We start from the raw sequence: 17,005 nt of genomic DNA, 5'->3' as shown, positions 1-17,005 counted from the left end.
CATTCAAATGATTGTTGGATTTAAATCAGCAGCTTTATATCTGCGTTTTGAGATCAAGTAGTACCTACATTGTTGACACTTGTAGTCCAAAGACCTTTCCCTGGCTTTGCAGTCAGCTTCAGAGGGCGTTTTGTCATTCATCAGCTTCCTTGTTTCCATACAGTTATTGCCAGCTATTTGGATGCTAAAGAGAATACAGTGTTCTAAGGCCCACGGCTTTTACTTGGCTGCGATATCCTGGGGAGGGAGGGTGGTGGTGGGAATGGTTCCTCCCTGCCCCCTTCTCCAGAAGTAGTTCTGTTGAAAGCAGTGCTGTTCCCCAAAACTACAAGCTTTAGAAGACGTTTGGAAGACTTCAATTCATGTCTGCTTAATTGGAAGACTTCAGCCTAAATCTAGACAGCGACCAAGTTTAGCTGTGAGATTAATTCTTTTCTGAAATAATTGACATGTGAAGCATAGATTAATGGAAACTTGATAGCCTTTAAATATGCCCACTGTCTTCTAGGCATTTGTCAGAATTTAATTACTGTACTAATAGCATAAATTGAGGCTTAATTTTCTGTTAATGATATAAAAATAGCTTTAAATGATGGTAAAAAGGCTACATTTTCCAGTTGAAAAAAATCCCTTTATTTGAAGCATTAATTTTTTTCCCCTCAGTTACGAAATTTGATGTCTAGCTAGAATTTTGGAAAGACTTTTTTATGAGGGCGGATGAGTGTTAATGAATATAATAATAAAATTTATCTTGTTGAAGATGACATCTGTATGTTTGCTTAATAGAAAATTTTATTGATTAAGAAGTTGTAGGTTTAACTTCTTCTAAACTGTCTACTGTTAGTAGAGTGTTGAAATAACTGTGACTCTTCCATTTCCTGTTTGCATTCAAATGGACACGTTTTTCTCCCTCTGATCTAGAGATACTAAATCGTTTGGAAATCTTTGTGGGAAATACCTCCTTGACACTTGCTCTAATTAGTGCATTTTAAAAGTTCTTGGAAAGTAAGTTTCCTTTCTTCTAGAAAACTTTCCAGATCTTTCCAGCATCTGGAAAATTAAGCAAAAGCAGACTGTGAAAGAGGTTTTCTTACAAATGCAATGTTGAGTTAACTTTAAACTTAGGCTTTTGCTCGCACAGTACTTGACGTTCTTATTTCTGATCTCTGCTAATAACGTAATCTTTTGTAAAATCTATTCAGGTGTAGAATTCGGGGCTCGAATGATAACTATTGATGGGAAACAGATAAAACTTCAGATATGGGATACGGTAAGTAATAAATCATAGACATTATTTAAACATCTGTCTCCACTGGCTTTCCCTTTATTCTGATTAAGCTCTCTATCAGCAATACCCATGTCAGACTTTGTCTTGCAGCTCTTTGGTTCCTCTTAAGATTAGCATTTTAATAATACATTCCATCATAAGAGGAAATTTTCTTAAAACAGTGTAATTTTCTGCTCTTTGCACTGTAACTTCAAGTGTTGGGTTGTTAGATTTGTAAGACTGGAATTTGTGCTGTCTCACTTTTTGGTGAAAGTTTTCTATATTACTGAGAACTCTAGGTTATGCTAATCTTTCTTCGTGTCATGCAGGGTCTGGCTAATGTAACAGCCGGTTTGGAAACTGTCATGTGTCTACTAACTTGTTAATCAAGAATTTCCTAGAGGAAATGTGTACACTTCCAATGTAAAAGAGATGGCTCACTGTTTCACAGAAGAAATCTTAAGAACTGAAGTTCAGTAATCGGAAAGGGAGTTGTAATAGCCTACCAAAAAAGACACTGACTTTTTCGGGCAGGTTCAGGTTAAGAACATACGTTAGCGAATTCAGCTGGGGGTTTTTGTTAGTTACTTTAGCATAGAGCAGTCAGCCTCAATGCCTGCACTTGTGATGCAATAGCCTTAAGATGCTTGTACTAATAGCTGTGTCTTTCACATGTGCTTAAGTGTTCCCTAAGCCAGGGGTGTCTATTTCCTTTTCCAATAGCATTTTAGGATACCTTTAGGAACTGACAGGTGAGACATAGCCTCATGTATGTGCTGTGTTTCATACAGCAGATCAATGAAGGCAGGTATATTCATACATGAATGCCTACATACAACGTAAACAAATGCAGTATTTTAGGGAAATTCCTAAGGTCTGAGTACCATAGTCATTTTACAGATTCATCACTTGAAATGGCATCTAACACCTGTTCTTCCTTTAAGTTCTCTGTGGAGGAAAGGTGTGGAAGAATGTGTTCAGATTGTGCTTTGGGCTTTTCCTGGCCTGGGTGATTTTTACTGTAATAACTGTGGATTGCCGATTGCCAAGGTGGCTAATGATTTTTAAGTTCGGTTGACAAGCAAATCTCCGTATGAACAGCTTCAGAAGCAGGCTTTTAGTATGTAGTGTGACTACATGAGAACGTTGGTCCTTGTTTCTTAAAATTGGGACAAAATTACAGATTTTACTACCAATGCAGCCACTGTCTGTCTTTGGCTTCTGAATTGATTTTGTTAATGTGCCATTATCTGATGCTTGAATCTAAGTAAACTGCAATGATTTTTTGTGTAGATTGCTTTGTTCTTACTGCATCTGACTCAGTGGCTCTTTGCAATCTGTTTCCTCTCTTGGATGCTTGCAAAGTATCTGATAAACGGATTTGCTTTTGATTATATTTTAGTTAAAATTTAGGAACCCTTTTTGGGCAGGGATTTTCTCTGGCAAGTATTTCTTACATAAATTTAAAATATTGGTTGAAAGTTCTCATGCACTAAAATTTTAGTGTTGTAATTAATAATTTGTAAGTTGAGCAATGAATGACTTAGTATATTTGCTGTAGTTAAATTTTTTAAATCTTAAATCTGATTTTTTAAAACACAGGTTATTCCTGTATATGTTCAATCTAGTCTTGGCTTGTAAGTGTATCTAAATTCCTCTGTCTCCATTCTGATCTTGGGTGCGAAGGTGATGAAGGAATAGCAAGATAAGAAATATGATGATGTAATTGTTGTGATGTTTTACTTAGGAGTGTTAAGGTACACAAAGATAAGGTCACATAATGACCAAGGTTACCATGTCTGTATTGTGTAGCTGGACTGAGAACTTCCTGAATTTCTTTTCTGTTACCATCAGTAACAACCAGTAAGTTCTGCTATCTCCATATTTATTAAGCTGTAACAACTTCTATTTGATAAGAGAAAGTTTGTTTTGCCCTTGGTGTAAAGGAAACAGGTGAAAAGTTAATGGCTTAGTTGGTGTGTACCGACTTACAGCACTGGCACTCCCTTGATTTAGTGCTAGCCTTAGATACCTGCTTGTAGTCCATCACTGAGCAGGGATGTAGGAAGCGGGGAACTTGATAAAATTTGTTTTGACTGGTTAACAATGAAAAAGGACTTGCTTTAAGAGAATCACACTTTAATTCAAATTTTTCTGACTAGGTATTTCAGTGCAGGGGTGCTCAGTTTGTGTTGTCTTCTGCCGCTCACTGCCCAGGGAAGATACATCTTAACAGGAATGTATGCAAGATGTAGCATGTGACTGCAGGAGATTACAGGGCCAGCTGGAGCTGACATTGTTGCGTGTCTGAGAGGTCCATTTGTGTGCTTTTCTTGTATCTTAACTCAAGAAAAACAATTTTTTTGTCAGCACCATAGTTTGTATTGGAAGTGTGTTACAGAAGTTAGCTTTGCTTACTGCAGCCTGGTTTTCATGTGGGAGTAGGCAAACTGAATTCCTTTTGGATGAGGCCAAACTGAAAGATGCTCAAGGAATGCAAATATGCCCTTTAGAAATTGTAGCCCAGTATTTGCTCCTGTAAGCTGGTAGTCTAGTAAAACCAGGCTGAGTGGAATAAGAAAAAACAACCAAAACAAAAAACCCCAGACTGCTTAAACATACACAAAAAGAACCCCTAAAAAAAAAAACAACAAAAAAAACCAAACCCCACATTCCATGAAAGATACTCAGTGTGGTTCTTGCATGCTTATTATTAAGTGTTGCTGTCGGTTCTACTTCTGATTGTATGTCTACACCAGCAAATAAGTGTGTCCTGTTCTCTCCTGGCTACAGGCTGCTCCTGATCTCCCCACTGTGGGGCTGGGCTCCACAAGCTTGTTGCTCTGTTTGCTTGTTTAAGCTTGCTGCTTAATGATTCTATATTGGATATTAGGAAAAAAATCTTCACTGAAAGAGTGGTCAGGCATTAGAACAGGTAGCCCACAGAGGTGGTGGAGTCACCATCCCTGGAGGTGTTCAAAACACATGTAGATGTGGCACTCAGGACTGTTCAAATGATGTGGTGGTGTGGGACAAATGGCTGGATTGGATGATGTGGTCAGTTTTTTCCAGCCTTAAAGATTCTATAATTCAAGGTCCATTCCTACCCCTAACATTCTGTGTGCTGTAGCATGCCCAGGTTTTTAGGTTGTGAGTCCTTGGGTTTCACTTTCCCTTTCCTGATGTATTTAGGTCAGTCAGGGGGAGTGCAGGTATCTGCCAGATTCTTCGTTTGCTTTGTCTGTCTTTAGATTATTTCCTTTCCTTGGTCTTTAATCTTAGTAATGGTTTTCAGTAGTTAGACCGAGAATTGTTTTTGTTAAAACCAGTTAGTTGGTGATTGCCTTCTTTAGAAGTGAAGCTACTCTTTTTTTTTTTTTCTGGAAGTGTGATCTCTGTGAGCTAGTGTTGGTTGCAAAAATAACTTTTAGGGAACTAGAAGTGGACTACAGAAGCTGGTAAGAATCAAAATGATTTTTGTGCGAGGTATCAAACTTCGTGAGCTTAAACAAGACATGTGGAGAACGTTGTCTTGTGGGCATGTAACACTTGAAAAGTATTATAATTGCTTCTAAGAAAAATTTCATTGTTATGGAGAGATACTTGGCTTGTTACCAGCTGAGTCAGTAGCCTTCATTTTGTGGCTGGGGGGGGTGGAATGTTGTGTATTGTATTGACTGTTACTAACAAGGCTTTGTTGATGAACAAAAATAAGCTATAGTTGTAAGAGGGAATTTTAAGGTCTCTTAGACACTTCAGGGGGAGACATCAGTGATGATACTAAGTAGTACTGCTTATGTTCTCTAAATTCAATTGATACAAATTATTTAAATATAATATTAACTATTTCTGCTTCATTTCATGGACATATGTGATTAAGAAAGTTTATTTTCATACTTATATTTCTAAAATCATTATAGTCTTCCCTAGATTAGTCTTAGACTAATCCTAAATTTCTGAAATAATTTGGGGTTTTTGTAAGTTAGTTTCAAATAACAATTCCTTGGTCTCAATACAAGTGACCTTTTAAATTAAATTGACAGTGTTTTCTATTAGAACTTGAAACAAGAAGCACATTTGTGCAAGATGAAAGCTGTAATTGTTGAAAGCCATAATGATTTTCCCTATAACCATGGTGTGACTTCTCTATCCACTTTCAAATATTCTTAATATACTAATCCTACTTGGAAATTCAGTTATTTTTCATGTATTTGCAAATGCTTTGGATCTTGTAGACCGAAATAAAGTTCCCTTAATTCATTAAGTGAACGTTCATTTCATCTTAGTGATATTGAGAATCTCTAAGATGTAGCCCTCACACCCAGGAGCTCTTTACTAATTGTCTACTTCATGATGTTTTCCATTTGCTTTGGTAGTCAGAGCATATTTTTATGTTCATGGGCAGTTGGTGAGCTCAAGTCATGATGGCTCAAGTCATGATGACTTGGTGCCCATGGCCCTTTCTTTCACTATTACAAAGTAAAAGAACTTGCAGAGGATATATTTTGGTTCCTGAAACTAGTTTAATCATCAGCTGTGACTGCTGCTGTTTTGGATCATTACCTTATCTCTGGATTCATTGATTGGGGGCTGGAGGGGGAAAATCTGTCCATTTAATAGTTAATCCTGTTGTGGTTTGTGTAATAGGACCATCATTCAGTTCTGGTAGCTATTTATTGTTCAGACCTGTGATGGCACTTTGGGAAGTGAAGGTAACTTGGTACACCTAGCTTAGTGTTCACAAACTGCTGTGCTGAAATGTGTTTATCTTTACTATTATCTTATTTTCCTGCTGATTATAGATTATTTTATGCCAGTTTTTGTGGCTTTCTACAGTAATAGAGCACACTTTTGCTTAGGATAAGGCCTTAGAGGAATGGAGGGTGAATCATTTTCTTTTGTCCATAGTGGAACTCCCATTTTAATGAGCATAGTTACTTAAAACCTAAAGGTTTCAAATGTATTTATGAACTGAAATAAGACATAAGCGTGCTACTAATGATGGAGGGGTAAAGCCTTCTGTTTCTCTGTGGTGGGAATTGCTTTGATCGTCGAAATTGCATGCAGTCAACAACATCAGAAGCCATGTGTACAGATGATCTGTATTTAGGCATATGTACAGTTTCACCCTGGGGGATCTCTAGTCCTTTTGCCATTTCAGGTCTTATTAGGATGTTGGCAGGGTTATTCTGAAGCAACGTGTAACTTGGCTGAATCCTCCACTTAAATTCTGGCACTTTTTAAAATTGTTACAGATTTTTCTGCATAGGCATCTTTAGTTCTGTTCTTATTCAGCAAAGTCTTTACTGGAAGGCAACAGGTTTTAATTTTTTTAAATTTTTCTTTTTATACTACTTCTGTGTCTCTTCATTGTACTGCATGCTAGTACATGAACTCAAAATTCTTTTTATTCTGGAGTAGACACATGGTTGCAAGAAAGATTAATGCATTCATATAAACAAGTTACCCTGTGACTAAAAGGTTGTTAATTTATTTATAACTTCCAAAACTGTATTCAAAGGTATGTATGTAGTGCTCCCCTCTCTGGAACACTTAGTTCCAGGGATCAACTTTGTGGAGTAGTTCCCAACTGGCAGTTGTCGTAGGTAGTGTGACACTTGTGTGAGTTGGTTGGTTGTTAGATGTCACCTTAGTTTTCTATACAGCTTACTAAAATGTAAGCAAGCTTAAATGAGTAATAATTCCCAATGTGAATGCAGTGTTCTGTCACTGGGTTTGAATATACCACATTTGTATGCACCTTTTTAAAGTGAAGGAGTCGAGCTACTAGCTATGGTGCATGTAGTTTATGTAGATGTGTAAGTCAGGTTTCCTCCTAATAAAAACTGTTGGCTAGCTTGGACATTGAAGGCCTGCTGAGATATACTTGAGTTAACTTTGTCCTTGAAACTTTCCAAATTCTGCAACATTAAGGAAGGAGAATTCAGTAAAATTAATGGATTGTTTTCTAGGGAGATGGGCTGTTGTGGATCCTATTTCATTGCCTAACTACTTTCTGTACTGCATCACGGTGGGGTTTTTTCCTCTTCCTTAGTTTATAGTTGAAAAAAATGGGCCTTTAAAGAGCTTGCAGTGAACCCTTTTTGATAGCAGAGACTTTCCAGCGCGTTTTGTGGCTGACACTTACATGACTGCACCACACATTTGGAAATGACATGGAAATTTCTTGTAGGAATAGTAACACTTGGAGCCTTTTTTTCTCAAACATGCCAGACGCTGTCAGTGGTCACACCATAGCTTAAATGTTCCTGAAAACTTGAGTGAAGGCCCTAAATCTCTGTCTATCTCTGTGACTTAAGGTGATTGATAATGTTGCATGTTCTTCTTACATCATTGTTTTGAAATTGTGTTTTGGTCTCTGTACTGAGATGTATTTAGAGAGGCGTGTGGGGTATATGTTCATGCAGTTCTACAGTTCATTTGGGGGTGAAGATTTTTGTACTATCTTGAAGACTTGTAACTCCTAGAACTATGATGATGTGTCTCATGTCAGAAAATTTGTTTTTGTTAAGCAGTATCATAGGAATTGTAAAAGTTTAAAGCCCAAAAGAATGTTACTTAGCAGTTAAAATACCACTTGTTTATCAGACACCCACATTTTTCCATGATTAGTAAACTACCGTGTTGGACCTTTATCTCTGAAGAGAAAGGATGCACCTTCAGTGTGTATTTATTGGTTCCTGTAGGCAGCCTTGTCTGTGTTAGCATTTCTATGTGTGAAATAGCTGTCGTGGTCTATGTGTTACCAAAAAAAGATCTTCCAGCTTCCCATTTCCATTGCAGTAGAACTCTGAAAGTGGGTATAGCAAAGGGTTGCCTTGGAGCAAAGGTTTGTGTTGCCTGTGCCAGCTGTAGCATGGTCTTGGGATGTAATACGGCCCTGTGTAACATTCATTTAGTGGCTGCTGTCACAGGTTGCCCAGGGGCTTGTGTAGTCTCATCCTTGGAGATGTTTAAATGTCTACTGGATGCAGACCTGAACAACTTGCTCTGGGTGGCCCTGCTTGAGCTGAGGGGTTGGACAAGGTGAATTTAGGAAGGTGAAGCAAGCAATCTTAATGTGTTAGGCTAAGTCTACTTCATGTATGATTTCTAGGCAATGCATTGAGTACACTGTTAACAATAACTTGTCTGTTGTCTAGATAGAAGGAAAATGTTTTCTGCAGGTACCCTTGAGCTAGTCACCACACCGAGGAAAAGCTGTAGATCTTAAAACTTGGGGGGTTTTACTATTCTTTGGTGCATTCTAGCAGATTGTCTGTATTCTGTTACCTTAGTTTACATAAAGATGCACTTGGACTCTGAGCCAAGTGCACATGCTAGTGTATTCAGATCATGTTGAAACTATTAGATGTGTGGTCTTTTCCACTGGAACAGCTAAGATAAAGGGGTTTCTTAAACTGAAGTAACGGATTATTTGGGCAGATAAGGACACTTTCTGAAAGCTGAACATGTCGAAACTTGTGCCACTGGTGGTGTTCAAAAGCAGAATCTAGATCAGCGTCTTGAATTCAGGACTTTTTTATTAAGAAAATACAGAAACTGTGAGAAGAAAAAGTTCTCTGTACACTAGTTTTGTAAATAGGACTGAAGGGTGGCTTGTATTTTGATAAAATTTCATTCTTGCTTTTCATGGTTTTAAATCAGGGTAATTTCCTTTAGTTTTGCAGATAACTATCTTAATGCATACAGGGGGGTTTCAGCATTAATTAATTGTGGTCTGTGTTTTAATTATGCTACAGCTTCTGTTATTACTAAATATTCTAAGTGTTTCTTCTAACAACTGTCAGGTGCTAGATAGCCCTCCATGCTCATGTTTTTCAGTAGTGTTCAAGGTCTGCATCTATTAATATTTATTTTTCAGGCCTGTGTTCCTCTGAGCATGTTCCTTTAAGTGATGAGATTTTTACAGAATACTTTTCTGTGGGAACTAACTAATTTATGTAGGATCTCTGAAGTTTTTCACCAGTGCATATGAAGATGACTCTTGCATCCTGTAGCTGTTTGACAAGCATTATTTATCAAGTGCAGAGGAAATTGATTAACTGTGGAGCAGAATTGTATAAAATTGAATTCAGAACCATTTTCTGTTTTTTTCATCATAAAATGATTACTGAAAGAATTCCATCTGAAGACTGTTGAAAGCTGGCTGCAGTTTATGATATAACGGATAAAATCTGCATCCTTGGCCTTCCAACAACCTTTACACCAGCAGATGGTGGGCGTAAAGATGTCATTCATCATTTATTTACAATGGGCTTTATTTATTCTAGTGTCAACAGCTGCCCCAGGGAGCGGGTTATTGAATTCAAATGTGAAGCTCTGGGTTATTTGCTTCCTTTCAAATTTGTCTTCAGAGCTTAGTTGCTAGGAGTCCATTCTGTGCTCTAATAATGATTCATGTATTGTGAAGCCATTCAGTAAATTGGGTTGTCAGGGATTGCCAAAAAAGGTTTAGAGGTCTTGTTCCGATTTTTTTAAACAGCACTGTGCTGTAGTTGGTGTCTTCTCCTTATATGTGTTAGAGACTTTGTCCCTAATTGTCCCCTGTCAGATTTCCCCTCCGTACTCTTCCTTTTCCCCATCCTCTCAAAAGTAGAATTCTGTGTTTCTAAGTCTGGTTTTCAGCACCAAAAAATAAATTTGAGAGAGGAAATAACGAAACTTTGTCTTCTACAGGCAGGACAGGAGTCCTTCCGTTCCATTACAAGGTCATACTACAGAGGGGCAGCAGGGGCTTTACTAGTGTATGACATTACAAGGTGAGAATACCAAGGAGGTATAACTGGATTAAAATTATATGTCTTTGTAGAATTGTACTATGGTGTATAGTTGTGTTAAAATGTCTACTTTAGTTTGGCTTTTTGTATAGTTATTTGTAATCTGATGTTTTGCCTGCTTTCCTTAAGTGCACAGAATCAAGATCAACACATATACTTCCAACTTTATATAGTTGAGGAATAAGTATACATAGAGTCTCAGGAAGAATAAAGCAAAATATTTTTTTTAAACTATGTGGTCATGAATTTCTAGGTTACCTTTCTTTTGAGAGACCTTAAAATATTTCAGTTTATTTCTAGTGTGTTTATTACCATGAGCTATTTTTTTTTCTTTAATTATAGCAGACTTTTACTGAACTTTCATTCTGCAAAAGAGTGAAATAGTAACACAGCAAAGTTCAGTTATATAAAAACACAGGGAAATTTCCACCATTGCTGTGTTGATAAGGTTGGGAAAATACAGGTCTTGGTGTGATTTTTTTTTTTTTTTTTTTTTTTTAAGTGGGTACTAAGGAGTGAGTAAGGTTTTTGTGCTGTATGGAATAAAATCCTTATACAACTTACCTGCAAAACTTTGGGTGCTGTGGCTGGATTATGAAAGTGTTGAGGCTACAAAATCTACTAGGACGTGTGGCTCCGTTTATGGATCTTGGATCTTGTTGTTGTATTCAGCAGTAATATTTACTAGAGACTTTCTAGACATTTTTTCCTTTTGAGCCCTTTTTATTTTAAAATACCAGGAAGCAATTTGCTCTTTCCATTGGATTTCCAGCAAATTTGATTCACAAATAGGTGGGTTTACACTTGTGAAATCTCAAACACGCTTTATAAGCGTGTGATTTCATAGTTAGTGCACACATTCTGTAAAATCTGCCATGCTTGTGTACCTTAGTTTAAAAAGGCTTGGCTAAATTCATTATTCAGTTTATAAACTCACCAAAATTTTTCAACCAGTTGCTGCCATCAGTAGAACAGATATTACTGTGTGAGTATGTAATCATTTGTGGTGGTGTTTGTTGAGGCTGTTAGGGACTTTAGTCTACTGAACGGACTTTTATTGTATATAAAACTACAGATTCTTGCCAGTACAAGAATCCTCTTCACTCTTTATCAGACATGTTTCCAATTAGGTTTTAGGCAGAGTTCATTAATGCTCCTTGTTTACTAAATTTTTGTTTGCCTATTCTCCCTCTCACAAAGGGATTACTAGCTTTTATCCCTGGAGCTTGTGTACTAATAAATGAGTCAGTTACTCAAGTAGAGAAGCTGACAAACAGAAGAGAAAGATTTCTTGAAATAATGCTTTTAATTTTCATTCTTTTGCATACTTAGGAGGGACACTTTCAACCACTTGACAACTTGGTTAGAAGATGCTCGTCAGCATTCCAACTCCAACATGGTTATAATGCTTATTGGAAATAAAAGGTAAAATTTAACCTGTTAGGATTTTGTAAGTGGTAAAGATTTATGACTTCTCTGGAATTTCAGCTTTTGTGTTGTCTTATTTGTAGGCAGTATATTAACTTTAAATTACTTTCACCGTGGAACCATGTCCAGCAACTGAATCTAAAATACTAGTTTTTCTGATTACCTAGTAAAGTGTGTATCACATATGGGTCCAGCTACCTTATGTTCTGAGTACTTTTTTAAAGTAAATCTGTTTTAAAAGGATTGACAGTGAATGCATGAAGCCATGGGTTGTGTGAATTGCCTTGTTACTGTTTTTTTACATCAGGAGTTACCATTTAGAAGCACCTAGATCTTTCCCTTCTAAAGCGAATGTGACTCCTAATTCTAAGTGTTCTAAAATGCTTTAGTTTTTTGACTAAGAATTGCAGCAGAGATGTCACTTGAAAAAGCCTGTACTACATACTTCAAGAACTTTTCTCAAATATAAATGTGTGTACCTCAATGATTATGTTTCATATTCTCTATGTCTTAGCTAGTATTGGGGGCAGAGAATGCTTTTTCACCATTTCTTGATGAATTCAGGCTGCTTTTAGACACTGGGTGATTAAAAATACAACTAAAAGTTTTGGAAGGGTTTTATCCAGTTTTTAAAGGCTTATTTACATGGTCTTCTCATCAGCTAGATTGTCCAAAGCTCCAAAATGGTTCCTCCTTGATGCTGAGACCTTCATGTGTATTGAAGGTCTTTATATTAAGCGCATCAGTGAGTATGTTCAATTTATCTGTAATTTTTCCAGTTCTTGATCCAGGGGACTTGTAGCATCCTGTCTAGATACTTCATTTGAGTAGGGGTTCTTCCAAATATCAAAAGTATCATCTCAGAGTTTAGTAACCCATTAGTTATGGGCTTTTCACTTAACTTGTCTGTATGCCTCAGCAATTCTTGAAGGGAAAGATGCCAGGTCAAATTATGTGTACACTTATGTTTAACGGACACCCTTGTGGTAATTTCTTAGACACCATAAGGTTGGTTTCTCAGTAGTAAAGTTCTGTTTTCGTGGCTCTGTCCTCTTTAAAAAAAAAAGTGAAATTTTTTTTTCCCTCCCTCCCACCTTCCCCTCACCCTGAAAAAAAATACATTAAGGATTAAGTAATTGTGAAGCTTGTCCACATTTTTATCCCTAATCTGGAAAACTGCTAGCATTTTCTTTAATTGAAGAATGTGATAAGCATAGTCCTTGCAAATTAATATAAAAATGTAATCTCCCGTAATAAATGAAGCTTTGGTAAGCCTATGATGTCCCTGACCAACTGTTTGTATGCTTATGTGAGTAAAAAAATACGGCACTGAGAGAAACAGTAAAGCATACTGTTTACTTGAGATAAGTATTACATAAGTTTGCATACTTAGCTGACATCTGTAACGACTCCTGATTACTCTTAGCTGTTAAACTATACTTTTGCATCTTGCATTCTGCTGATGCAGACTATATCACGTGATTGTAGCTACTTGCACCCAGCACAGTAATTCCCAGTAACAACTAGGTTTTATTCAAACAGTAAATATACTTATGTATCTTTAGTTACAGATTAAGGTGCCACATAAAGTAAAAGTTCTTTAAGAAGCTTTTTTAAAGGGGATTATTTTTAACCCTCAAAGAGGAGGACAGAAGAAAACTCTTTCAATTAGACTTCGTTATCCTGAAAGTGTGTTACAGGAGTTCTTATGGTGGGGCATACTGCTGAGGATGGATGGAAGGAAGAACATGTGTACTAGTGTAATTTTTTTTTCAAGGAATAAATATTGTTCTTAAGTCCAAAAGTGCACTTGATCTACATTTGTAGTACTGACTTACTGCTGGATTTGAAAACTGAGAATTTAATCTGAAATATAATAGCTGATTTTTTTAAAAACATTACAAATGCTAGCACTAAAACATGACACATACTGTACTTAATCTTCTTTCCAGAACAGAACATAGCTATATTGGTGTAGTAAGACCAAATGCTTCGAATTGTTGGAATAGAGAGAGGAAGACAACTGTGGTTAGTAGAAGTAGTTAAAGCCCTTTAAGAATATGTTTAGATGTCAGCAGTGAGTTTTGACTGTGTTGTGGCTGTAGTTTTCAATACAGCTGCACTACTTCAAGTCAGAAAGAGTTACTTATTTCTGTTCTGTCATAGAAGCAACATTGTAATGAATCAAGATACCGGAGAGTAGCGTGCTAGTAGCAAATATAAACATTGCTCAAGTTCAGAAATACAATGTCAGATAGCTACTTCAGGGCCATGAGGGTGAAGACATTGCTAAGATACCTTAAGCCTGAGACAGAGATACTGGTAGTGCTTACATATAATGAACATCAGCTTTAAAATTGTTTTGAGAAGATGTTTCTTGTATGCTTATCTTAAATTCTCCGTGTTTAAATGATGTGCTGGATTGTTTTGACTCCATAACTCATCTGAGTTACCCGCTTTGATGCGAAATAGATGCCACAGTACAGTTTTGTTTTTAATATATGTATGGTTACAAGGGTGGCAATGCTGAAGCCCAGTATAATACTTTTTGCTGGTATTCTGGCTGCAAATTAAACCTGTATTTGCATGCTCTTTAGTTTAAGAAATGTGTTTGAGAAGATATTTTTACATACACAACTTAAATGACATTTTCTTTAAATGTGGCATTGTTACTTTTCAAGATGCACATGCAAGAAAGGACAGAAACTGTGTGCTTCTTGTTCATAAAGAAACTTTAAAACTAAGAGTGAAATACTTAAAATATCTGCATTACTTATAAATATCTGCATTACTTATAAATTTTCTGTTCTTTTGTATAATATTTAACTTCGATCTAAACTACCTGGGAAGCAGGAAACAAACTGTGTAACAATCACTTCAAATTCTTCTGCTGTTAGAGGGCCGTTGCTTGGAGTTTCAAAACTGAAATACTAGCTTGTTGGGAAAGAACAGATAATATAGGTCAAAATAATTTATTTCTGCTTTTAAGTCTTTTCATCAGAACAGAAATTGACTATATGATGTCTTGTTACTGAATAGAATAAAAATGAAAAGTAGTTTTTTATATTAGTAGGAAGATGTTTATAAAACTTACCAGTTTGGCTTTACGATGAGGACTGGTAGATAGCATTAAACTAGAAAAGAGTGATATTTACATAAAGTGGCAATATCTAAAGCTAGCTTGCGGGGAATAGCTAGATAAATATATACATAACCTGTTGAAATGCATCTCATGAGGTGTCTGTGTCAGCCAGCATCCGTAGTTCAAGCAAGTGTGGTATCTGTGGCTACTTCATACACTGTAGATGCAGTATATTCTTCTTCCATAAATAATTCTACATTATGCGAAGTCTTTAATAGATTTTCCTATGTACATAAGTTCTGATGGGGGCTCTTGGCTTAAAAGCATATCTCTGAAGACTAAGTTTTACATGGACAGGTAACACCATGTAACTAACTGTGTTTTTCCACCCTAGTGATTTAGAATCTAGACGAGAAGTCAAGAAAGAGGAAGGTGAAGCATTTGCACGAGAGCACGGACTTATCTTTATGGAGACATCTGCCAAAACAGCTTCCAATGTGGAGGAGGTAACTTTGAACATTGATATTTTACTAAAAGAGTTGCTCTGAAATATACTTTGTTCTTTGAGCAGATGCTGTTCTTACAGGTTTTGGATTCCTTAAATTTAATTACTGTTTAATTTATAAGTAAGACAATGTCTACTTTGTATCTGATTGAATAGCACTAATTATATTGTTGAAACTCTAGGAATAAATATACTTGTTGTATGGGTTGTTTTTTCAAACATTTGATCAGAGAAATGGACGCTTCTGTCTGCACTGAAATTTAAAAAGTAAGGCTAGAATAGATTTACTACTCCAAAGCAAGCCAAAGCTATTGGTATCCTTGGCAGATGTCAGTTTAACCTGTTCTGAAGACCTCTAATATTTTGATATTTCACAAACCTTTCAGAAAAATCTTTTTAGGTATTTGCATTGTCATCATCTTTGCTCTCCACTACCCAGCAGGAATCTTCTTTCCTACACTTCATGCGTAGTTTCTTTTTCTGTCCTCTACAGAGCTGTTGAATGAGGTCATTATCTTGGTTGCTGTAGTCTGCTGTGGGTTTCCCTATGAGAATAGGCTGAAAAGAACTGAGGCCATTCAGCCTTGAGAAGACTCAGAGAGGATCTTGTTACTGTTTATAAATATCTGAAGTGTTGGACACGGGGAAAGGGCCAGCCCCTTTTCAGTGGTCTGTGGGGACAGAACAAGGGGCAATGGCTGCAAGTTGGAGCACAGGAAGTTCCACACCAACATGGGGAAGAACTTTTTCACAGTGAGGGTGACAGAGCCCTGGGACAGGCTGGCCAGGGAGGTTGTGAAGTCTCCATCTCTGGAGATATTCAAGACCTGTCTGGATGCCTATCTGTGCAAAATGAGCTAGGGAGCTGCTCTGGCAGGGGGGTGAGACTTGATGATCTCTGGAGGTCCCTTCCAACCCCTATGATTCTGTGATGAAGTTTTTCAGTGTTTGCTACTTTAGAGAATGTAGGTCTTTTGAAGTTTTGCTTGTATTTTGTCTTTGTGAATATCTGTGAGTTCTCCATAACTCAGCTTGATTTTTACTGTACACCTTTCTTGAAGAATCACTGTGGTAGTTTGAACTCAGCCAGCAACTAAATGCCCATCCAGTTGCTTGCTTGCTCCCCCTGTCCAGTGGGATGGGGGAGAGAACAAGAGGAGCCAAAGCAAGAAAAACACAAGGGTTGAGGTAAAGAGTTCAATAAATGAAGGAAAGAGTTGTGGAGAAGGGTGGTGGAAAGGCAGTCACTCACAACTTCCCACTAATGGTATTGATTCCTAGCCAGTCTCTGAGCAACAGCTACTTTGGAAAGAGCACCCTTTGGTTTTTGTTGTTGAACTTGTCATATAGTATGAAATAACCCCTTAAACCAGTTCTGGTCAGGTGTTCGGGCTCTGTCACCACCCCACCCAGTTTTTGCATACTGCAAGACTAATCACTGCAGGAGGCAGAGCAACAAACTGAAAACCTTGACAGTAGCAGCAGCCAAAACATTGGCATGTTATCAATGCTGGTTTAGTCCTAGATCCAAAACACAGCATCATATCTGCTGCTGTAAAGAAAACTAACTCTATCCTAGCCAGCCAAACACAGTACAGTGGTGGACATAGAGCTTCAGCTGAGATAAGTGCTGTGGGAAGCAGAAAGATTGCTTCATGGGTCTTTCAGGTCCAGACTCAGCTCATACATCCTCTTGGTAACCTTCGTTATAATGGCATGAGATAGGCTGGCTTCTCATACTGCATAACCTGCCCTTACTCTTTTCCAAAACTGTCCTAAATGCAAAATGGTGGACAGCTGATGAAGGCATAAAATATTCTCTTAGTGGTAAAGCCTTCTAGTTTTGAAACATTTAGTATATTTTAACATGTTTATAGAGTAACAAACAGCTTTCACTGACTTTATTCTGGTTTGTTACTACC

At 37.2% G+C, this 17,005-nt stretch overlaps 1 protein-coding gene across 2 annotated transcripts in view; it reads left to right on the top strand.

The window, feature by feature from the left end:
- Positions 1-17,005, top strand: part of RAB2A (RAB2A, member RAS oncogene family) — a 45,977-nt gene that overhangs the window by 13,359 nt on the left and 15,613 nt on the right. For both annotated transcript variants that reach the window (XM_084279937.1, XM_084279936.1), the window contains 4 exons: positions 1,203-1,270; positions 9,968-10,050; positions 11,401-11,493; positions 14,973-15,084. In XM_084279937.1, the coding sequence (XP_084136063.1) occupies positions 1,203-1,270; positions 9,968-10,050; positions 11,401-11,493; positions 14,973-15,084 (356 nt within the window). The remainder of the gene's footprint in view (positions 1-1,202; positions 1,271-9,967; positions 10,051-11,400; positions 11,494-14,972; positions 15,085-17,005) is intronic.

Source organism: Gallinula chloropus, assembly GCF_964237585.1.
Source record: "Gallinula chloropus genome assembly, chromosome: 2".
Classification (NCBI taxonomy): domain Eukaryota; kingdom Metazoa; phylum Chordata; class Aves; order Gruiformes; family Rallidae; genus Gallinula; species Gallinula chloropus.
The sequence above is the reverse complement of the archived record's forward strand: the minus strand, read 5'-3'. Positions and strand labels throughout refer to the sequence as shown.